Source organism: Anguilla anguilla, chromosome 6 (assembly GCF_013347855.1).
Source record: "Anguilla anguilla isolate fAngAng1 chromosome 6, fAngAng1.pri, whole genome shotgun sequence".
Classification (NCBI taxonomy): Eukaryota; Metazoa; Chordata; class Actinopteri; order Anguilliformes; family Anguillidae; genus Anguilla; species Anguilla anguilla.
In genome coordinates, this window is record NC_049206.1 from 35877614 (window position 1) to 35903078 (window position 25465).

The 25465-nt window shown below is 44.2% G+C and overlaps 1 protein-coding gene across 4 annotated transcripts in view; it reads right to left on the minus strand.

The window, feature by feature from the left end:
• The window catches only part of LOC118230618 (gephyrin), a 396841-nt gene that overhangs the window by 240984 nt on the left and 130392 nt on the right, over positions 1–25465 (minus strand). For all 4 annotated transcript variants that reach the window (XM_035423780.1, XM_035423781.1, XM_035423782.1 and 1 more), the window contains exon 2: positions 18256–18334. In XM_035423780.1, coding sequence (XP_035279671.1) covers positions 18256–18334 — 79 coding nt within the window. The remainder of the gene's footprint in view (positions 1–18255; positions 18335–25465) is intronic.

Sequence of the window (25465 nt, forward strand, 5' to 3'; positions counted from 1 at the left end):
GCGGCGTTGGAAGGGGTCCAAGCATTGGCAGCATCGCGCCCCCTATGGAGCGATTTTAAAATGGCTTTGTCCTCATGATCATATGCCTTCACCCAACATATCTACTGAATATCATGATGATCGTATGAAATATTAATGACTTATGGCCAATTTTGAGCTAAGAGACGCTGTCGGATGACTTAGTTACGTCGCCATGTCTGTGTCCTGGCCGCTTCCTGTCAAGGCCTTTACTATGTCGTAACACTTAGATGGCATGTCATAACACTTAGATGGTCCGGTGTGCATGCACAGCTGCAGTGTTTCTGCGCCGCAACTAAAAAAGGGGTCACACTAGTGTTGTCACGTTACCGAAATTTTGACTTTGATACTGGTACCAGGTTTAGTATTACGATACTCAATACTGAAATGATACTTGAAACTTAAACGGTGCTAACTCGATACTCGGTACCTAACGATACTGAAATTACCTTAATAGATCAGAAACGTAATGTCCACAAGGGTTGACCTCATTTTCGAATTCATGGTTTATTAACAACCTGGTTCATTAACAACCTGTAAGTTGAAGTCTCTTCAACATATTAATATGCATAGGCCTATAGTGTTACAACACTGAACAATAGAAAAATATGTTAAATATATTTAAAAAATTAAACAGTTGTAAAGTAAATACTCATTAAAACAGGTCTTTCACCTTTTAAATAGATTTAAAAACAGCATATTTTAATAACAATAAAGCATCTATCTATAATAAAATATTTCCAAATTGGAACACCTATTGCTACTGAAGTGAACTGAGTCAAAGCTTGCGCTGTATCAGGGAAGTGAATGCAAAAGCGCAGGTCACCTCACTTGGCAACCTTAGTTGCTACTGCCATCTAGCGAAGATTCTGACAAACTACACTTTTCATCCTCTAAATCAGTAATGCGGGAGACACATTTCCCTGGCTTTTACATTTGACGCAGAACTACCGAACGTTGGAAAAATCAAATACGAAACCGTTTTTTTTTTTTTTTTTTTTTTTAAGTACCGAGAAAGTGCTGAAGTTTTGGTATACCGTGCAACACTACGCCAGACACATATTCCAATCCATTGCTCAGTTTAGCAGAGAATGCACATTTCAGAGCGCCTCAGAGACAGATAGAATGATAACACATAAATACACATTTCAAATAATAAATACGACATTGAGAAAAAACGAAACAAAAGACGAGTTATCAAGTCGCGACCTACGCGCAGAGCAGCCGACCGTTTTATTGCCATTTATTTATTGGCAGATGAGAAGCAACAGGAATCACAAACGGATTGTCCAAGACAATATATGACCACTCAGTCGCAAAAGGGACATCTCTACGCGTAAAACCAATGGTAAGATTGTATATTTATTCAATGTTTAGTCCCAGATATTGTCCTATCCTATCCGCTTCTGTTTTGCGTCAGAAAACGATGTCAGATAGGTCTATCAGCAAAGAAATGGCTTAGCTATGCCCCGAAGTCATCAATAATAATAGTACTCTCCAAGAAATTATGAAAATCGTTGACAGCGTTTCGTTAAGTGCATTGTCTTTAATGCTACGCCACAGTGAATGCGATAAGAAAACATTCTGTTACGCTGAACTATAAAACGCCGTTCCAAATGCAAAATCAGACATGTTATACATCGTTAGAAAGCTTATACTCTCACCTACTGAATAAATGAACTATCATTCAAGCCAAATTGTACTAAAAACCGCGACAACGTCGTAAGCAACAGGAATCACAAACGGATTGTCCAAGACAATATATGACCACTCAGTCGCAAAAGGGACATCTCTACGCGTGAAACCAGTGGTAAGATTGTATAATTATTCAAAGTTTAGTCCCAGATATTGAATGTAGAATGACATGGTATAATTAAAGAAAAATTGTCTCGTTTATGTCGTTATTCAGTGAACAGCGTTGTCACTGCTGTATTGGCATATTTTAGGGCTAATGTCGGGTTTATCTTGTTGCTACGAAATATTACATTACATTACATTACATTACAGGCATTTGGCTGGCGCTCTTATCCAGAGCGACGTACAACAAAGTGTATAACCATAACCAGGAAAAAGTATGTCGAAAACCCTAGAGAGAAGTACCGTTCCAAGTGCAGGGAACAGCCGCATAGTTCAACTTGGACCCAGTTGGTTAAACTGATTAACGCTAACACAAACAAGAACAGCAACAACGCAGTCTATGAGAACATTCAAGCAATAGTTAAGACGAGTTAAGACTAAGTCACCTACGGAACAACTACCTAGTTACAACCCTAAGCTTACAGTCAATGTAGAGATTAAATTGAGAATACGATTTCTCTCAGCACAACGACGGATTTAAAGCCTAAACAAACTCACCCGATATTGTCTTCAAATGGACCGTATTATTTATTTAGACACTGGCAGACTACAGCATGAATTGCGTCTTTTGTTTATATTCAATATTAGTAATTGCAGCGAGAAACTGCAGCTGTAGGTCGTTATGTTATGGTAGCAACGGAACGAAGCGGACTATGAGGCTACCGTCATTGTTGCATTATACCAGCGTGTTTTCGCGCGTTTGCACAGAAACTCAGAACCTATCAATAAAATGGTTTAGCTATTTCTCAGCATAATGACAGATTTAAAAATTAAACGAACTCATCCGACCCTGTCTTCCAATGCTTCCCGACGGTCAGACCGTCCCCTCACTGATAAAAACTAGACCCTACGGCAATATTTAAGACAAGTTAAGTCACCTACGAAACAACTACGTAGTTACAACCCTAAGCTTACAGTCGATTTAGAGATTAAATTGAGAGTACGATTTACAGCATAAATTGCGTCTTTTGTTTATATTCAATATTAGTAAATGCAGCGAGAAACTGCAGCTGTAGGTCATTATGTTATGGTAGCAACGGAACGAAGCGGACAAAATATGTATTAGGCTACCGTCATTGTTTCATTAGACCAGCGTGTTTTCGCGCGTTTGCACAGAAACTCAGAACCTATAAATAAAATGGTTTAGCTGTTTCTCAGCGTAATGACAGACTCAACGACTTAACGAACTCACCCGATACTGTCTTCAAATGGATCCATGCCAAAGAAAAGTAATTATTCATCCTCTCAGAAAGCTTTTACTTTTGGTAGCCTATCCTAGCATGCACGCTAGGTGGCAGTGTAAGACCGCCCTTTCACTGATAAAAACTAGACCCTACGGTGTCGGATTACTTGCGTCGCCATGGTTCTCGCTTGCCGTAAAGAAGTTTACTCGATGTCGTAATCGTTTGGATTTGGAGCTCTAGCTTTTCCGCACCCCACCTAATGAAAAAGTCCAAATGGTGTGCAAACCATATGGCGGACATAAGTGCTCCCAATAGGAAAGTTGTAGAGCACATTCAGATGCATCAGTCGATGAAATTTTGTGTTGATCTGACTTACGGTGTGGGAGTTATGGCCTTTTAAAGTATGACCTTCGTGTTATAGCGCCACCATCTGGGCAACATAGGTGATTTTTAGTGCCTGAGTAGTGGGGGGCCATAGGAACCCACCTGCCAAATTTGGTTGGTCTACAACTTATGGTTGCTGAGCCTCAGACATTTTAGCGGAGAAAACTGCCACGCCCCAACTAAAAAGTCTAAATGGCGGGCAAACAATATGGCGGACATAGGTGGGGCCAATGGCAAAGTTGTAGAGCATGTTCAGATACATATGTTGATGAAGTTTTGTGTTGATCTAACGTATGGTGTGGGAGTTATGGCCTTGTACGCGTTACCCTTTGTTATAGCGCCACCATCTGGCTGACATACGTGATTTTTACTGCCTGAGTAGTGGGGGGCCATAGGAACCCACCTGCCAAATTTGGTTGCTCCAGGACTTATGGTTGCTGAGCCTCAGACACTTTTACCGGAAAAAAATAAGAATAATAATAATAATCCTAACAGATACAATAGGGTTCCACCAGCTTCGCTGCTTGGACCCCTAATAATAATAATATTAATATCTCTGACAAATATGAAAGGTTTCCAGCATTTCCAACATGTGCTTGGACCCCTAATAAGTGAGGAGTTCATGAACAACTTCACAGGCTTAAACAGGGCTAGATTCAACAGTGGAAAAGATAATTGTGGTTTTTTTTTTACTGCCAGGGTACAGCAGGTCTTAACTTTCTTTCACGCAAGTTGTAATTTTTCTCAATATGTGTAGTCATAGTGACTGTTACCCTTTCTCCCTTTAATTATCCCAGAACATGTCAGGTGTCAACAGGTTGCATCATGAGATCAATAGGAAATGCAACTGTCCTCTGATCAACACTAGCTCTTTCTAAGTGATAGAGAGGAGTGTCATAAAAGGCAGAGAATCCACCGAGCTGTCAATCACTCACATATTTCAACTAATACATAACAGTTTCTTCAAATAAACAGGCTTTGCACTTCATAACCCAATTCAAGGTTCATTTCAAATCAGTGAGTCACTATTAGCATACAGTAGCTCCTCCATTTAGTTTCATGAAATCTCATTTTCACATACTCTCTTCTATAGATCTGAGTGACCTTTAGTGTGTAACAGTTACTGGAAAGTACATTGGAGGAGTTTGTGCACTTTGCTGCTATGTTCCTTGGTCAGCCACAGGTGGAATGGGGAAACCTGTACTACAAATGCATAGGAAAGTAGAGCTTGCATACGTCTGCACATTTCCACACACCCTACATTAAACACAATGATATTTGACAGCTGAAAGGCTGCACTTTAAATCTAATGTTTAAATGACTCAGTACTGCAACTTTTAATAATAGTAAAGATGCTAAAAATCTTCTGGAACATAATTTTGGCTGCGTTTCTCTAGTTTGGTCTGCATTATGATCTGCTCTGAGGGGCATTCCATGACTTCTAAGTTCTTCCATGAGGTTGTTAGCCACCAAGGTCATTTTTTGTAAGATAACTAAGGTATTTCCATGAACACTAACTATTTTGAATTATGATACATTGACCATTTACCAACCAATAAATGATCACACCTGACCCAGAGACCTTCCCCTGTGGGTGCCGCACATTTGTGAGGTGGCATCAATTTAATTTTATTTCAGACACAAAGGTCCATAGCAGTAAGAAAAATAATAAAAGTAAAAGTAATAAAATAAAATACGAAGACAACAATACATACATATGTACAAAATCATGGCAGTTCACAAGTCCACAGTGATTAAAACACATAGACATTTGTTCCAGTGTTTCCAAGAACAAGAGGAATACCTTGTATCACTTTGTGAAGGCTCAGTTAAAGCCATTATGATTACATTTTTTGAATCAATTAACCGACGCATAAATTTGTACATGAAATTTCTTAACACAGCATGAAAGGTAGGAACATTACTAGTCACAAACATATGACTTGCACTTGTCCATCTTGGGAGCTTAAGCAGGATTCTTTTAATTTTTGCTTTACTATAACTGCACCACAAGTGGGCTGTACAGAGTGGAGTACAGTAGGCTTTAAAAAGAGCTGTTTTAACATCATCTGTACACATATGAAATTTGAGTGCCAGCATATTGGCTTGTGCATACAGTTTGCAACAGTGGTGCTGCACATCGTCGTCATCACATAGATCATTCCTGATTATGTGACCCAAATATCTTACTTTGTTCACCACATTTAGCGCTTGGTCTTCCATAAAGAATGGAGGAAAATTTTGCTTCTGATCCTCCTTGGTTTTAGCAATCATGACAACACTCTTTTTAGAATTAAATTTGATGTCATACTGCACACCATAACTTGAAGAGACTCTGAGCAGTTGCTGTAAGCCAGCACTATAAGGAGACAGGACTATTAAGTCATCAGCGTACACCAGATGGTTAATAAGACTATTCCCCCCACCATACATCCAGTCTTACACTCTTTTAACTTTTTAGAAAGATCATCCATATAAAGATTGAAGAGAACAGGTGACAGTATTCCACCTTGTCGAACCCCATTGGTCACTAGGAAGGGTGCAGATATACTCTTACCCCATCCAGCTTGCATGGTTTGATGTGAATACCAAAAATGCAAGATCCTTATCAAGTATTGGGGGACCCCTCGCTCTTGTAGTTTAATAAACAATTTACCATGGTTAATTCGGTCAAATGCTTTGGACGCATGAAGGAAACAAATAAATATTGTAGTGTTATGTCTTCTATACTTACTGACAACTTCCTTCAGTGCATATATACACAAATCTGTGCCATGTTTATTTTTAAAACCAAATTGATTGTCAGTGGTTATTATGTATTCTTGCTAGCCTGTCCAAGACAATTTGTTCTAATACTTTGGATAATATGCTAGCCAGGGCAATTGGTCTGTAATTTTCTATGCTGGATATTTCGCAGGTTTTGTCTTTGACAACTGGCACTAATAAGACAGACAGAATAGAGTCAGGTAGTATGCCATTCATTAACAATCCAGAAAAACACATGGCAAGTAACACTGAGATCCTATGACAAGCATATTTCAGATGTTCTGCTGTTATTTGGTCAAGGCCACATGCTTTGTTCACTGCCAATTTCTCAATGGCATAGCACACTTCATCAGGTCTAATAACCACACAATTATTGTTAGAAACATCACCAACATTAAATTCATCACACTTAACAGTTAAAAATATCCCTATAATGTTTTCCCCACAGTTCAGCAATATTTTCAGACCCAGTAACCCCATCAATACTGGATGGCAAGGGCATCTTACTGTTATTGATAACCTTAACTTCTTTCCAGAATTCATAAATATTATTCTGCTGAAGCTTTTTGGCCATGGAGTTTGCCCTCATGGCCTGCTCATTTCTTTTCATAAAGTGCACAGCATATTTAAATCTAGCATTTGCGTGTTTCTTGTGTTCACACTCTGGGCCATGTCTAGCTTTTCCTGATAAAACCCAGTTATTAAAAGCTTCTTTGGCCTCTAAATGGAGTTCAGACACATATTCATTCCATCCTGGCCTGAGATTATGTTGTTTAGACCTTTTGTGGCAGAATGATTTACTGCCATTATTTAGACAATTCACAATTTTATCATACATTATACATATGTCATTATTGTGGTTTTGGTTCTTACAGTTAATGTTGCCACACAGAATAGCATCAAGTGGTATATCAATATTACTTGATCAGTCCGTGAATTGTAATGCCAGAAGTCGTCTTCTGTAAGCCTTGACCAATCTAATTTCCCACTTTGCTCGTGGTTATCATAACTGGTCAGCTCAGGTAGACTATCAACATTTAAAATCATAGAGACAAGTATGTGATCGGTTGTGGCCAGACCATACAAAATCTCAACACTCTCTAAACAGTCATGAGCATCGGCTGTACATATACAGTGATCCAATCAAGATGTTGTATGCCATGCTTCTCTGGTATATGTGTAACTTTCTACTGGCAACAGCACTTTGCTGGAGAGAACCAGCTTGCTATCTTGACAAAATTAAGTGTTGACCAAATAGGGAGTTATTATCTGAAATATCAGCGTTCATATCACCCACAACAAATATACACGTATATGCATTTTCTTAAAAGAACTTATAAAAGCGAGCCTATTAAGATATTCATCCTCATTGTAAATGTAAACATTTAAAATTATAAAAACATTCTTATTATGTACAAATTTGATTGCTATGCACCAATCCACCTCTAGCCTAATCACACTGATCAGTGGATCATATTTCTTATGCCAGAGAATGGCCACCCCCCCAGGTATTCTGCCACGCACTATTCCCGTGCTCAGATCTGTTGTGGACTCCCCTGCCTCATGGAAATCAATATTAACAGAATTAAGTTTATCTAGGTCTTGTTTAGCTAATAAAGTTTCTTGTATACACAAAATATAAGTGTTCTCCAGGAGCTTGTCAATAACAATGCATCGCGCTTTGTCCCCAGCACTCTGTCCTAAGCGCAAGCCACGCAAGTTATATGACACAACTCTAATTGTCATGAATCACGATCATATCTACATTGCAGCAGATGCCCCAGCCTCAGGCACACGCACATTCCTTGCAGCAGTAAGTGTTTCTACATCCACTAGCCCTGCAGTAGCCCTGGGTTTGCGCGGCTCATAGAAACGCCGTACGAAAGTCCCTTCTGGCCAAAGCTGTGGGTCATACATTTTGCCAACCCCATTGCATTTGGCGGTTATTTTGAAAGAGCTGAACCGACTTTGAGCAGTGTCTATCTTTTGACAGGTTACACTGTGGCAGAGTTTTTCTTTCAAGTAAATAGCCAGTGTCTCCGAGTCTAAGTCAGGCGAGAATTTTGTAGCGAAAACACTCACCAGCTTAGTCTTTATAACTTGTATGTTTCACCCAGCGCTGGTTCCAACAATGCCACTTGTCTTTTTCTCTCTGGGAGGATTCAGACGGGGTTTGTACTGTATGGTAGCATTTCCAGTGACATGTTTTAGACGGCGGCCCTCCTTTACTACGTAGCTCCACATAGGTGACCGTGGCGTTAATCCAGCCGCGCTGCCATTCAGCTCCGTGTTCGCGGCTCCATCAGCTGCACTGGTATCCAGGACCGAGGCTCCAATCGCCTGAGTTACACTCTCCACACCCTGGCTTGGCGCCTCCTCGCTGATTTGGGGATTCCAGGGCGCACCCCCTCTGCTTAGACCAGGTTGCTCAATCACGTACAAGCGTTGGTTTATATTGGGATGGCAGGTATGCCATCCCGCCAAGTTGCGCCTTGGCGTATTTTTCCTGCCGCCTATCCCACTAACAATATGTCTCCCCATTGGACATTTCACTGACACCAGCCAAATCTTCACCTACACGACCCAATCAAAAACGCGCATACACACGCAAAATACCCATACCTTTTTACTCTGAAACATTTCCAGTTTAAACAGCTAGTCTGCCTGTGGCCTAGTGGGCAAGGTTACAGTCTTGGGAACACGGGGTCGTAGGTTCAAGCCCAGCTAGGAACACGTTTCTTTAACCTGCTTCGACCCTCACTAATAATTGTCTACTAGCCTACTTATCAATTATTGCTTTTGCACCATATCTACCCGCCGTTCACCGTTCAGTTATTAACCGGCTACAATATTGCTAAGCCATATGCATTATGACTTACCGTCTGTACGTTCAGTTATTAACCGGCTACAATATTGCTACGCCATATGGATTCAATGGGAGCTCTTCTGTGCTTACTGGCCTGTGTTCTTCTTTAAAACCACCAGCAGGTTTGCTAATGATATTTCACGCATTGCATAGCTATGGCATGGTGCTGCACTAACAAAGTCACAGACTGGTAAACCTCCGGTTTAAGGCTTGAATCCCGACTTGCCCTCAGGCAGATCATTTCCTCTTTTACACTAACGTTTTCTTACGCTTATATTTTCTTTACCAAAACTCACTCACGGCCACCCATATGCATTTCATGACGGCAAATGTATTCCTTTTATTAAAAAGTTACACCAGTTCACCACTGTGCCATTTCTACTAACTATATTTCTTCACTTGGCTACCGTACAAAACCTTCTTATCAGCAAATGCCACGTTTCTACATTCATGTTACCTCGCCCTGTTCTCTATCTAGCCTCATAGGCTACAAACAATTACTACGTATGTACGTTCTGCAACTCCGCATTAAAACATTACATTTAAAATCATGATTAACTCATAAGTATAACTACTAGCACTGAACATGAGAAAAACACATTAGTGCAATAGATTGCACACGTTATTTAACCCTCCACTTCAACAACTAACGTTAAATACAGACTGTTATATATACCGTTTGATAAGGAAACTAAGCTCGCTCATGGTCACTTCATTTACTTCATTTACGCACTATAGTCTGTGATCATGTCAACCTTCACCTACATGCCCATTCTGCTAAAAAAACATATTGTTTCAACTACGCAATTTCATCATTTCGCCTAATTTATCTCACACTGTTGTTATTTTCTCATATGCAAAGCCTGCTGGGACATATGCGTCCGCTCCTATTCTCCACTATCAACTTTTCCGGTTCTAGCTTAACAAAACAGTAAAGAGGATTCCTACCTGCAGATAAGCCTATCAAAATGCCTTATAAACCTTACAAACACTAAAAGTGCATCTTCACGAAATAACACACAACGGAGCAGGACAGAAGGGTACACAAGTTGCTACCTAGGCAGCTCTAATTCTACAGGCTTGCTGATTCTTTTGTCAATCAAGGCTCGTTGGATGCCCGTCAAATCCGTGAGTAGCCTACATAGCTACACTGCCCATATTTCACCTTTTCTGATGCGTTTACAATTACGCCACCGCACCATTTGTCACAGCCACTGTTTTACATATATAGCAAACCGAAACTTCTAAACGTACACGCTCATCAGACTGTACAAATTCACACAAGGATAGCCATAATCCACAACCGTTTCTTACAGGGTCACTTCGCATTTCTCACTCTCGTAATAAAACGCTTTGCAAAAAGAAATGATATCTCATAAAAAAACACGTTTTCAACGTACAAAAATGCCAAGTTACTCACACATACAAGACATACACCGTCAATAACTCATTCATTCAGACTGCCAAAATCCAGGCCTGCCATTAAAAGTATTGATATCAAAATGACGCCAAGTTACGGTACTACAAACAATATAGGCTATCTTGCCTCACCGAAATTTAATAACATGTATTCCAAAGCAATGCTAATATTTCCCCAATTCCCCGCTGTTACCGTATGGAGATCATCGCAGATATTTGTCTGTACAAACATAGCCTGCTTCATGGTAGAAATTTCTGTGCCTAGACGTTCGATTTTCCCAAGCAGGCAAGAAACGTCAAGGCTGTTGAATGTCACAGGCGGAAGTTCGTCTAAGTAATGAGACACAAGGCAAGGGATGTTTTCACCAGCCTCGTTAAGTAATTTCAAACAACTCTTAACATTATTTACGTCTTTCTGCGGCCCTTTATGTACTATAAAGCGTTGAGTGGAGCTTGGACAGAGTTCGAAAATAACTTTCTTGGAACTCTCAATCCACTACGACCCGAAGTGGTTCACAGCCAGTAAAATAATGTCGTCCTGGCTCAGAGTTTTCATTTTTACGGCGAGGAAGTTTAAAAGTTCATCTTCCACAATGATTTTGCCATCGACAGACGTGTAGATCTCTGGATTTATTCGAGATTTACTCACAGCAGCAGCACCTCTACCCGCTGCTTCCGCATCACTGTGAAGTGCTTTGAAATGGTAAAAAGTGCTAACTATACAAATGCAATCCAATATTAGTCAGTCCCAGTGCAGCCTCTGTGTTTCTCAGCACTGCAGTATCATCACCAGCATATGCTGTCAGAGAGAGAACAGAGTTATCCGTGCCCCTTGCCTAAAGCTGCACCCCAGCTGTGCAGATCTATGCAGTTTTGAGACATCTCTAGTAACGAGCTCCATCTGCTCTTACAATTCAATTAATAATTCATTGTATTTGTAGAGCTATTCATCGGATGTCTGAGTGCTTTGCAGAGGGAGAACCTCACCTCAGCCACCATCACTGATATGGAGCACCAGCTTAGGTGATGCACAATGGCCACAATACATTCAAATGCAAACCCAACATGAATGAGGTGGAAGGGATTTACTTCCCTATTTCATAGTAGCAGTAAGGCCCTGCAACTGCACAGTATATAATTACCTTATTCACAATGCAATCACAGAGCTACACTATACAACCAAAAGTATCTGGACACCCCTTAGTCTGGGGCTGTTTTTCATGATTTAGACTAGGCCCCATAGTTCCAGTGAAAGCAAATCTTAATGCTACAGCATACAATCACATTCTAGACAATTATATGCTTCCCCAACAGTTTGGGGAAGGCCCTTTCCTGTTTCAGCATGACAATGCCCCTGGGCAGACAGTGAGATCCATATAGAAATGGTTTTGTCGAGAACGGTCTGGAAAAATTTGATAAGCCTGCACAGCGCCCTGGCCTCAACCTTATCCAACACCTTCAGGATCATTTGGTAAGCCAACTGCGAGCCGGGCCAAATTACCCAGTCAGTGCCCAACCTCACTAATGCTCTTCTGGTTGAATGGAAGCAAATCTCTGCAGCAATGTTCCAAAATGTAGTATAAAGACTTTCCAGAAGCCTGGTGGTCGTTATTGCAGCACAGGGTAGACCCACTCCATATTATTGGCCATAATTTTGGATGAATTGTTGGATGTCAGGTGTCCACATACTTTTGGCCATATAGTGTATTTCAAGCACATAAAGACTACCTAACAGGGATTTAGTGACACAGCTCTCAAAACAAGTGATGCACCTTGTACTATACTCACAGATACACCTAAACAAAACAATAAGCTATGCTCACAGAGATATCTCACACTCACTGTACAACTGTACCTTGACACAGAATGCTACCTCAAAAACTGTTCCACTCACAAAGTGACCTCACACACAAAACCATCTTCACAGAGCATCTACATCTTGAATACACAAAATGACCAAGCCACAGTACTTATAGCTACCTAAGAAGCAGTTGCACACAAATAAATATTGGAAGAGCTACAGTATCTCTGCTCTGTAGCCCACATCTCGCCCTTATGTGCTTTTACTGCATCTTTTTTCAGAGCACGCAAGAAGTGCCCTAACATGGGGCCACAGGCAGGAGTTCACTTACATTTTGTTCTGTGGCCTGCAGTTGTAATGAATGAGGATTCCTATTTCTTTTGGTTGCAAGTTCAACATCACAAAGCTAAAGGCTGGATGGTTATCTCCTCTGAGGACAGTGGAAAGAGAGCATGTCTTTATGTTTGAACCCACAATCACCAGAACTCCATTTGCTTTGCATACTATATGCAACATAGTCTATGCCTTGTCAAATGCACATAACAAAAATAACAAAAATTATATATATATATTTTTTAAACATAGGAAGTTAACCAGCTTTTCTGGCATTACTTTTTCAGTTTCATGAAACGTACACTATCAGTATAATTACACTACACCGAAATACAGAACAGTGGAAAACATCACAAGACTGGAATTTAGTGCAATGCATTACAGTACAGCACACCAGAGGAAAGTGAAGAGGAACAGAAGAAAACCGCATAGATTTTGTACTGTTTGTGTTTTTATAAATTCTGTATGTGTAAGTGTATGCATATGTAATTGTGTATACATCAGTGGCGGCTGGTGACTCAAAAAATTGGGGAGGACAGGAAGAAAACCAACCCACGGCGTACACTAGTTGGCTACTTAACATAACTTGAACATAAGTAAGTAGAGATATGTTCAAATGTAGCAATATCCAACTAGCAACCTAATGCAAACTTACTATACAATTAAGGTAAGTAATGCACCCAAAGTTTTTCCCGATCTTCCATAAGGAACAAATATCATATTATCATTTATACAACGGCTTGGCTGAATACTCGATTCTGACTAGTCCAATGGTGGGCATTATTTCTCAGTAAAGGGACACCTCGGCCTTTTAACAGTTCTAAAATCAATGCACTACAAAATCCACCATTCTAAAGCAGTTTAAACAGCAACATTATTCATTCGCTTTTGACTTGTTGTTACATCCCCTCCCCTTTTCAATATCCAATTTCCCAATTGATGGCAATGTTGAATCACATTTCTAGTTACTGCTGCTAGCTTTATTTATGGTTGCCAGCCATCGTGCAAATCGGAATCGTTCCTCATTTGGACAGTAGAATAGGCGTTCCGCATTGAACTCATGGCTACAGGACGCATTTTCATCCATATTTTCGTAAACGATTGCATTTATAGTAACCGCTGTTTTGAATACAATTCAATAGTTAGCTAGCTAGCTAGCTGGGATAACAAGCATGCCGTGAGACCATTCTGACCTAAAACAAATAATTTTAATATTGGCTAGGTGACAAGTGACGGCGAACCTGTCATAAAGCTAGCTGGCATTAAAAACCCGTTTCAGAGGGTCTTAGAAAAACGTTATGTCTACATTGCGCAACCACAACATTTAAAAAGTAAGATAGTATAAATATGAAACTAACCAACCATATATAGTCATTGTTGGTAACCCGTTGTATAAGTGGAATAAACCCCTCCGGGCTGTCCCGTTATTGGAAAATAATGTAGCCTACTTCGGGGCTGGTTTGTAGCGGAGTGTAGCACAGTGGGTAAGGAACTGGGCTTGTAACCGAAAGGTCGCAGGTTCGATTCCTGGGTAGGACACTGCCGTTGTACCCTTGAGCAAGGTACTTAACCGAAATTGCTTCAGTATATATCCAGCTGTATAAATGGATACAATGTAAAAAATGCCATGTAAAAGTTGTGTAAGTCGCTCTGGATAAGAGCCTCTGCTAAATGCCTGTAATGTAATGTAATGTAATGGTTAAGCGACCCTACATTATTTTCCAATAACGGGACAGCCCATCGTGGTTTATTCCTTACATATCATATACATATCATAGGATGAAAGGGGCCAGGTGAACGAGAGGGAAAGACACATCTAATCACTGCGGGCTCTGGATGGGAATTAACCTCATGTGTGCATAATGTGTCACTAGAATTAGCATTTTTGATCACGGTTATCTGTGGAGCTGGTCGTCCAGCAGTCTTGATCCTCATCTGCTGCGTAATCCAAACTGTGGAATGGCTGTGACAACAAATAATCCACAAGATGTTCTTCCCCATCCCACTCTCTGCGTCTGCGTCCATGCCTCTCTGTGACCCCCTCACTCATGCGTTAATTGCCTCGTTAGCAATAGCAGCACCACTCTCCTCAAAATCCATTCTCGCCGTTAGCTCAGTCCTTCAGGGCTGCTACAACAAGCTAACTGGTGCGTTGGCTAACGCAAGTAGCTAGCTAGTACTGCTCATTAAAAAAAGGGAAACGTAAATCTAAAAAAAGGAAATTTGGACAACATCCTCTGCCTCTATGGACCAGCCTCCTCTGGTTGAAAAGGCTTAAATAAAATCTAATTTTTTAGTGATGTGTTTTAAAAATAGTTCACAATTTGCACGTTATAATACAATACAGTGGTAGAGAATTGAAGATGAAATTTGGAAATTATCATTGGACCAACGCGATGTCAATATTGTATTCTGGTTGTTGATTGGTTAGGGAGGACATCCTTCCTTGGAGCATCATTTTACGTGTTTTGGCCAATAAGAGATTAGCATGAAAAAAATTGAAGTATATTAAATTGATATAAATGATCCCACCCTAAGGAGGACAGCAGGAGCCTGTCCTCCTCTGCCCCCACCACCACTTAACACAGACTGTCCTTTCCTCTCTTGCCTGCCCTACAGGTGTCGCTGTTGAAGCATTTTAATCAGAATTTCAATGATGGATTTTTTCCAAAGAAGAGAGAAAAAATATTTTATAAATGATACTGAGATTTGGTAATGGTTTATTTCAACCAATTACTCTTTTTTATATTTTGATCTCCCACTTGCCTCTAAAAAATAGAGGAGGAGCAACCTCTATGGACCAGCCTCCTCTGGTATACACTGCCTGTGTAAAATGTGCATTCTGCATGTGTGTAGGTGTGGTCATGCTTGAAAGATTTCCAGTGTTAATTCAACTTTAAAAGAGTTTATGAGTCCAGCATGGACCACATGTACAAAATAAAATAAGAATGTTTCTCTGTGGCCTACTATTGGATGACATCCATATTGTTTTCCCCCTGGATAGATGGATTTGCGCGCCCTCCGCCCCCTGTTTCTCCACATTTTCTCTCCTCACAGACTCTGAAGTTTCCCAGCTCCTGCTCACCCACCGCCCTACCACCTGTGCCCTCAACCCTATCCCGTCATCTCTCCTCCAGGCAATCACGCCAGACATCCTCCCATTTGTCACCTCCCTCGTAAACTCCTCCCTATCTTCTGGATGTTTCCCCTCATCCTTTAAGAGGGCCCACATCACCCCGCTGCTGAAGAAGCCCACACTAGATCCTTCAGTCATTCAGAACCACCTCCCGGGATCTCTCCTCCCTTTTCTATCCAAAACACTTGAACGTGCTGCATCTAACCAACTCTCTGCTTTCTTCTCTCAGAATAATCTGCTTGACCCCCACCAGTCTGGCTTCAGGCCTGGCCACTCGACAGAGACTGCACTCCTCTCGGTCAGTGAGTCACTCCATGCCGCACGAGCAGCCTCCCTCTCCTCTGTCCTGATTCTTCTAGACCTCTTCACTGCATTCGACACTGTGGAGCACTCCATCCTCCTGTCCTCCCTGGCAGCAACAGGGATCTGTGGCACAGTCCCCTCGCCACCGGAGTTCCCCTGGGCTCAGTCCTCGGTCCCCTTCTCTTCTCCTTATACACCAGATCCCTTGGCCCTGTAATCTCTGCCCATGGCTTGTTCTATCACTGCTATGCTGACGACACACAACTCTTTTTCTCCTTCTCCCCACCGGACACACAGGTCCCTGCCCGCATCTCCGCTTGCCTGAGGGACATCCAGAGCTGGATGGACAATCACCACCTGAAGCTCAACCCGGGAAAGACGGAGCTAATCTTTATTCCTGCTCTAAACTCTCCCCTCCTCGATTTTTCCATTTCCCTAGGGGACACCTTAGTGACATCATCACCCTGTGCCAAGAATCTCGGAGTGGTGATGGACAACAGGTTGTCCCTCTCCAAGAACATCGCAGCAGTAAGCCGGGCATGCAGATTTTTCCTGTATAACATCCGGAGAATCCGCCCCTTTCTCACCACCTACTCAACCCAGCTCCTGGTCCAAGCAATGGTACTATCCCGCCTGGACTACTGCAACTCTCTTCTGGCTGGACTACCGGCATCTGCCATCAGACCCCTGCAACTCATTCAGAATGCTGCAGCTTGTCTGGTCTTCAACCTCCCCAGACACTCCCACGTCACTCCCCTGCTCACTACCCTCCACTGGCTGCCTGTTATAGCTCACATCAAATTTAAAACATTGGTCCTAGCATACCAGGCAGTCAAGGGATCAGCCCCAGCATACCTCCACAAGATATTCAAACCCTACATGCCAGCCAGACCCCTCCGTTCTGCTACCTCAGGACGCCTGGCACCTCCCCCTCTTTGCACCTGCGCTTCCCGAACACGTCTCCTGTCTGTTCTGGCCCCACGATGGTGGAATGACCTCCCCGTGGAGGCCAGAACAGCTGAGACACGGACCCACTTCAAGCGACGACTGAAGACTCACCACTTCAGGCTGCACCTCTCCCCATCCCTCCCTACCTCCCTGTAAATGACTGTAAGCTTAGGGTTGTAACTAGGTAGCTGTTTTGTAGGTGACTTAGTTAATGCACCTGTCTTAACTACTGCTTGTATTTTTGCATAGACTGCGTTGTTGCTGTTCTCGTTTGTGTTAGTGTTAAACAGCTTAACCTTCAGGGTCCAAGTTGAACTATGCGGTTGTTCCCTGCACTTGGACTTGTACTTCTCTCCAGGGTTTTCGTCATACTTGTTCCTGGTTATGGTTATACACTTTGTTGTACGTCGCTCTGGATAAGAGCATCTGCCAAATGCCTGTAATGTAATGGATCTGTCTTGCACCTGCCCTGTTGCATGCATGGCATGACATTGCCACACCCTTCCCACTATTGGACCCTTATAAAGCAGTCTGTTGTAGGGGCAGCCTGAAAATCACCATACCAACCCCATTGGTTGCGCATTCAGAGTTCAGAGTGACAGTTTCACTGAAAATATTATTAGCTTCCACAGTGTCGAATTAATGACAATTACACAAAACAACAGAAGGGCTCATTGGAACATTGCACGCTGGTGTGAAATATCAAGTGTGGCATGATTGTAATTGAACTGAAATTAATCAATTATTCAAACGATACCCTGTACACTGCTGCTTGGCCCCTCAGGCCCATGAGGTTAGTAAGGACTAAAGGAGAGGAAGGTGAGGGACGTGTGTGTGAGAGAGATAGAGACAGGTTGTGTTTGTGTGCGGTCATAACAATATGTGGGGTACTCACAGGGTGTGAAAGTGTGTAGGTACTCACTGGAAGGTATAGGGTGTGAGGTTGTGTAGGTACTCACAGGAAGGTATGGGGTGTGAGGGTGTGTAGGCACTCACCGGAAGGTATGGGGTGTGAGGGTGTGTAGGTACTTACAGGAAGGTATGGGGTGTGAGGGTGTGTAGGTACTCACAGGAAGGTATGGGGTGTGAGGGTGTGTAGGTACTCACCGGAAGGTATGGGGTGTGAGGGTGGGTAGGTACTTACAGGGTGGTATGAGGTATGAGGTGATTGAGGATATAGGTACTCAGGAAGATAGGGGATATATGGCGGAATACTTTGAAGTATAGGGCAGATACTCACAGAGAGGGGTCATGCACAAGGTCTTTGAGATTGATTCCACTGCGGTCTTCAGCAAGATTCCTGAAGCAACTGTCACTCACTGCAGATAGAAAAAGAGATGAAGAGGGAGAGGGAGGGGGGATTACATGAAATGTTGTAAACATTTATGCATAAATTACATTTATACCCAATACGTGAGATGATCTACCCCATACCCTACCCATGCCCAAAATCCAGACACCTGAAGAGGTGGTCTGTTCAATTCTCCAATGTCTGGCACTTTCATCTGGAACTAAACAGTAACATCTGGAAAAAACCTGAAAAATCTGCACTTGCTAGCACTTTTTCAAAGTGCACATATACAAAATCATGCATTAAAACTTGCAGAAAGATGTCATGCCTAAATGTATCATGTGCACAGATGTCAAGTCAGCTTCAGTTTAGAGATTCATTGTAGCACACATTTTAACACACACTTATAGGATTCCCAATTCCCAACCGCAAAGCAAGGATAAAAACCAGGGGTCATCACCGTGTTGGCTTGCGACAGACTTTTTGGTCAAAATACGATTTTTACCACAGACATACAAAACTTGAAGTGGTCAAGTTTTAATTCATTTATTAGTCTCAGAAAACATTAGATTGTCAATATTTTGACAAGAAAATGATTGCAATGTATATTATCATTGAAAAAAAACAACTTTTTTTCCCAATTAATTTTTTTTTGTTGCCACGGACAAGTCTTGCCACGGACAGGTTTGTCCTTGTACGGACACGTTGATGACCCCTGATAAAAACAGCCACTGACACGCAAAAAAATGTGGAAAAGCTTCAAGGGGGTTGTGGCAAGGCTCAGTTTCCAGGAGGAATTCAGGGCAATTACTACTGGTAGTAAGCACACACCTGGATGATGTTAAGAATCAGTCCAGGATTTAATTGTACTTCTTTCCACAGTAGGCGTCTGAGACCGGGGATCCACCACGACGGTGAGAGAGAGCACGTACCATGGAGAAGGCTGAAACCCTTCCACCATATAATTTCATTTATTTTGTCTTTGTTGTTTTGGTTTGTTGTTTTTGCCCAGATCCCGTGAGGGTGACGGGCGAAGGGTTTGTGTTCGTTAATGATTAAGCTCTCTCTTGCGACTCCCAATAAAATGACAGTGATATCTCGAATTTCTGCATCTCCCAGTGTCCAGCTTCTCTGTCCCTACCGTGTGACAGTGTACTCTTTCTATATTTAATCTTTAAAAAATTTTATGAAATTGTAAAAAGGTAATGTCCTGAAATACGTTTTCAAACAAGATTTTGTATCAACAATTCATGAGATGGGATTATTTGGAACACCTTATAGGCTTAATTGATATTCTGGGTACCCATGTCAAAGCCCAGTCCAGACCTTTAACAATTTTCATTATTGTTCTTTATCCCAAATGTTATAAGTCAAGTCATAACAATTCAAATGAGAGAATATTTTTTCATTAGGAACACTTACCATAACTCTGCTTTTTCATTCCTGATTTTATTTAGGAGAAATGCATACCTCTTGCCTCTTCCTGCAGTTGTGGTGCAATTTTACAACAGTTTCTTTTTCTAGACACCACTGCCTCTTGTCTACTGCTTCTTTATCTTCCTGGTCTTCTCCTGTTAACATTACTGCCCATCAACTGGACCTTTCTGACTGAACGCTGCACCTGAAAATCTTAAGGTTCTTTGCCATTTCTGAAATATATTTCTGCTTCTTCTGAAGACTGAAGAAGAATGCCTTTGGGGATCTAAAAGTGTTGTCTACTTGACAAGGATTTAAAGGGTAGACATACTTGCGCATGCATTTCTGTACTTGAAGATCTACTGTTATCATCTTGTAATTGTATATTGAAGTACCCTGTTATTCACAGTCTGTCTTACTACCAACAATCAAATTCAGTACGCTGCATAGTGTTTGGGGCAAAGACATAGTTTCTTGATTTAGCACTGTACTCCAAAATTTTAGATTTGTAATCAAACCACTTACATGCGGTTAAAGTGCGGTTTCAACTTTTATTACAGGGCATTTGAATACACTTTGGTTTCACCACGTAGAAATCACATCACTTTTTATACATTGCCCCCACCACCATTTTAGGGCACCGTAATGTATGGGACAAATTAAATGTTAAGTAATGACATGAAGGTAGTCATGTTTAGTACTTTGTCACCTATCCTTTGCATGCAATGACTTCTTGAAGTTTGTGACCTGTAGACCACACCAGGAGTATCTTCTCTGGTGATGCACTGCCAGGACTATACTGCAGCCCGCTTCAGCTCATTTTGGGGATTAGTTGCCTTAATTTTTATCTTATCTATCTTATCTATTTTTATCTTCACACCTGCCTAATCAGAAGCACATGTGAAGCCATTTGTCTCAAACAGTCTTTGAAACGTGGAGACTGTATAAAAAAGTAGTAAATTCTACATGGTGAAAAATACTCTTTCTAAAAGCTGACAATCTGCAATTCAACCACATGTGAATTGTTTGATTACTAACCTAAACTGTGGACTACAGAGCCAAAAAAAAGGTGTGGTGGGGTGGGCGTGGTTTGAGCGTCGGCTGCAGAGAGAGAGTGTGAGAGGAGCGGCTCTCGGATCCTTCGTCACAACTGTCAGCTGGAGGTAATCAGCGCCGATAATTGTTAATTGTTTAATTGCGTGATTGCCTCTGATTGCTTTCAACAGTGAGCCTTAAAAGCAAGACCGGAAGCCGGAGGAACGGGAGGAGCGCCGGTGAGAAGATGGCTAAAAAAAAACCCTGTCTGTTTAATGTTTGTGCGGGAAAAAGCCAAGGGCTTAAATAAAAGAAACAGGGAAACAGTGTCTCCCGTGAGTGTGTTTTGGACTAGGAGGGGTGGCACTCTTTTGCCACAGTGGTGGCCCGTACGGGGACGAATTAAACACATTGCACAGAGGAGACAACATGGAGCACAGCCAGGAGCAGGGGGAAACGGCACAACCAGTGGTAGCGCTGGCGAGGATGCTGGAGGGGATGGCGGCGATGCAAGAAAGGCAGGCGGCGATGCACGCCGAGCAACTTGAGGCTCTGCGGGCCCAGACCTCCCTACAGACGCAGGCTCTACTGCAGCTGGCTGCTGCGGGAGAAACCAGCTCCCGCGAGCGACAGACCAAACCCCCCGTAGCTCTTCACCTGCCAAAGATGACCCCGGAGGACGATGCGGAGGCATTCCTCGAGGGGTTTGAAGTGGCCGCGAGGGCGAGTCAATGGCCGGAGGAGGAGTGCGGTCGTCCGCCTCCTGCCCCTCTTAACTGGGGAAGCCCAACAAGCTGCGCACAGCTTACCCCCCACCGCGCGGTCGGTCTACATAAACCTGAAGAAGGCGGTCCTTGACCGCCTGGGGTACAGCCCAGAAGAGCACCGGCGACGGTTCCGGCAGACGGCCCTGGCAGGAGAGGACCGGCTATTTGCATATGCCCAGAGACTGCTGGACATGGCGCGACGGTGGCTGCGACCGGAACTCCGGTCAGCCGACGGGGTGGTAGAGCTGGTGACACTCGAACGATTTATCGATGGCCTCCCGGGGGAGACGGCGAATTGGGTGAGGTGCCATCGACCGACCGGGTTGGCGGCCGCCGTCACCCTGGCAGAGGACCACCTGGCGCTCTACCCTTGCGGCCAGTCACAGCAGCAGCAGCAGCAGCAGCAAGGACGGGCAGACACGGCTCCGCACAGGAGAGCCCCTCCTCGTTCCCTTCCTCCCCCCCTTCCTTCCTCCCTTCCCCGTGCCCAAACCCCCTCATTTTCCCGCAACAACCCTTTTTTTCCTGTTTCCCCAGCCCCAGGCTCAGTGGCGGCGGGGTTCGACCCACAGAGAGCTCCTCAGACACCTGGACCGGGGTGTTGGCGGTGCGGACAACCGGGTCACCTGCGCCGCGAGTGCCCGCTCATGGAGGTGGGGCAGGTGGTTCGTGTTGTCGGCCCGCCCACCTCCACTCCCGACCCAGACGGAGCGTACTGTATTCCGGTAAGGATTCAAGGGAGTGAACACCAGGCGCTGTTGGACTCAGGGGCTATGCAGACCATGATTCGACAAAGCCTGGTTCGACCCGAGGCGTTGTTGGAAGCATATATAGGGTATCTATAAGGTGTGTGCATGGGGATTTACACGAGTACCCTATCGTCTCAGTGGAAATTCGGTGTCAAGGAGAAAAACATAAAATAAAGGCTGCGGTTACCTCCCGCCTCTCGCACCCTCTGATTTTAGGCACTGATTGGCCGGGGTTCCGCCAGGCAGCTGGTAAGGTAGGGGGGGTGCGTTCACGACGGGTAGGGCTGTGTGATGTGTGTGCTGCTGTCAGTGGTGACGCGGGGTCGTCCGACGCGGCAGAGGGGGAGCCGGCACCAGTGGAGCCTCCGGGGGAGACTCCGCAGGTACCGGTGTTTCGCCCCATGGAGGATTTCCCACTCGAGCAGTCTCGTGATGACACCCTACGCTTTGCCTTTGACCGCGTGATGTCCATTGATGGTCAACAGGTGCGCCCTGATGCAACACTCACTCACCCGTATTTTGTAATAATTCGGGATAGGTTATACAGAGTGTGTCGTGACACTCAGACTAATGAGGAAGTCACCCAATTGCTGGTGCCTAAAAGCTCTCCGGAAATGGTTTTTCAGACGGCTTATTTTAACCCCATGGCTGGTCATTTAGGGTATGAGAAAACACTGAACCGGATAATGGCCCTTTTCTATTGGCCGGGCATTTGGGCCGACGTGCGTCGGTGGTGTGCATCGTGCCCTGAATGCCAACTAGTAAATTCCCCGGCTATACCAAAAGCGCCGTTGCGCCCCCTTCCGCTAATGGAGGTCCCTTTTGAGAGAGTGGGGATGGACCTCATCGGGCCGTTTGATCGGAGCACGCAGGGATACCGTTTCGTGTTAGTTCTGGTGGATTATGCGACAAGGTATCCCGAAGCAGTTCCTTTGCGCAACATTTCGGCAAAAAGTGTTGCGCAGGCATTGTTTCAAATAATCTCCCGAGTCGGAATCCCGAAAGAGATTCTGACTGACCAGGGCACACAGTTTATGTCACGCACACTACGCGAGCTGTACGGGTTATTGGGCATTCATTCTATTAGAACCAGCGCCAAACGGATGGGCTGGTTGAACGTTTTAATAGAACGTTGAAGTCTATGATCCGGAAGTTCGTTCATGAGGATAGCCGTAATTGGGATAAGTGGTTATCTCCTCTGGTGTTTGCAGTGCGGGAGGTTCCCCAGGCCTCCACGGGATTTTCTCCCTTTGAACTACTGTTCGGTAGGAAACCCTGGGGGATATTGGACCTAGTTAAAGAAAACTGGGAGGAGGGTCCGAGTCCTAGTAAAAATGAATTACAATACGTGCTGGACCTGCGAGCAAAACTCCATACACTGGGTAAGTTGTCACAGGAGAATTTGCTCGAGGCGCAGGCACGTCAGAAACAGCACTACGACAGAGGAGCTAAACTACGGCAATTTTCACCGGGAGATAAAGTTCTTGTGTTACTCCCTACCTCTAGTTCTAAATTACTCGCCAAGTAGCAAGGGCCCTTTGCGGTCACACGGCGAGTGGGGGAGGGTGACTATGAGATAGAGCGTACTGATAGAGAGGGGGCAAAACAGATTTATCACCTCAATCTCCTGAAAGCGTGGAAGGAGGTGGTGGCTGTCTCTCTGGTTACGGTGGATAAGGAGAGAGATGAGCTGGGGCCGGAGGTACCAAATTCATCCAATCAGATCTCAACCCGTTCAGATGACCATCTCACCACCGAATCAGAGAACAGACCTTGCCTTGTTGCAAAAGCGTTTTGCTGATGTGTTTTCCCCCATACCAGGACGCACGCACCTCATACACCACCACATTGACACTTCCCCGGGGGTGACGGTGCGGACCCGCCCCTATAGGTTGCCGGAACACAAAAAGAAATTGGTTCAGGCAGAGATAAAGGCAATGCTAGAGCTGGGGGTAATAGAGGAATCCCACAGTCCCTGGAGTAGCCCCATTGTGCTGGTAGGTAAGCCTGATGGGTCTATTCGCTTCTGTGTGGATTATAGAAAGGTAAATGAAGTGTCACGGTTTGATGCTTATCCAATGCCTCGGGTCGACGAGCTCTTGGATCGGCTTGGCACGGCTCGATTTCTTTCGACGCTGGATTTAACCAAGGGTTACTGGCAGATTCCCTTATCTGCCAAATCTAAGGAGAAAACGGCTTTCTCCGCTCCGGATGGTTTGTACCAATTCAGGACACTTCCGTTTGGGTTATTCGGGGCCCCTGCCACCTTTCAGCGCCTAATGGATCGGGTAGTGCGTCCGCATGCTGGTTATGCTGCTGCCTATCTGGATGATGTAATCATCCATAGCAGCAGTTGGGAGCAGCATTTGCAGCATGTGGGGGCAGTGCTCGAATCCTTAAGGCAGGCAGGGCTCACGGCTAACCCAAAGAAGTGTGCTATTGGCCGAGCGGAGGTACGGTATTTGGGGTACCACTTGGGAAGTGGACAGGTGCGGCCTCTAGTGGACAAAACCGCTGCGATTGCAACCTGTCCCCGACCCAAGTCAAAAAAAGAGGTAAGGAGGTTCTTGGGGCTGGCCGGCTATTACAGAAGGTTCATCCCGGCATTCTCGGAGCTAACGAGCCCCCTAACTGACTTAACCCAAAAAGGTGCCTCAGATCCGGTCCAGTGGACGGAACCGTGCCAGCGGGCGTTTGTGAGGGTAAAAGAAGCTCTCTGTGGGGAGCCGCTCTTGTTCACACCTAACTTCTCTCTCCCTTTTGTTTTGCAGACCGACGAGTCGGACAGAGGGCTGGGGGCGGTTTTGACCCAGCAGGTGGAGGGAGTCGACCGCCTCGTGCTGTACATAACAGCCGAAAACTGTCACAACGGGAGGCGAAGTACAGCACGATGATCCATAGACCGGGTGCACGGATGGTCGTGGCGGACTTCCTCTCTCGCCCCCAGGAGGGGGGGAGGGGGGGGGGGGGGGGGGTTGGTCATCGGCTGGATGGCTCCCCGGCCTAAGTCGGGCGGTGGGGGTATGTGGTGGGGTGGGCGTGGTTTGAGCGTCGGCTGCAGAGAGAGAGTGTGAGAGGAGCGGCTCTCGGATCCTTCGTCACAACTGTCAGCTGGAGGTAATCAGCGCCGATAATTGTTAATTGTTTAATTGCGCTGATTGCCTCTGATTGCTTTCAACAGTGAGCCTGGGG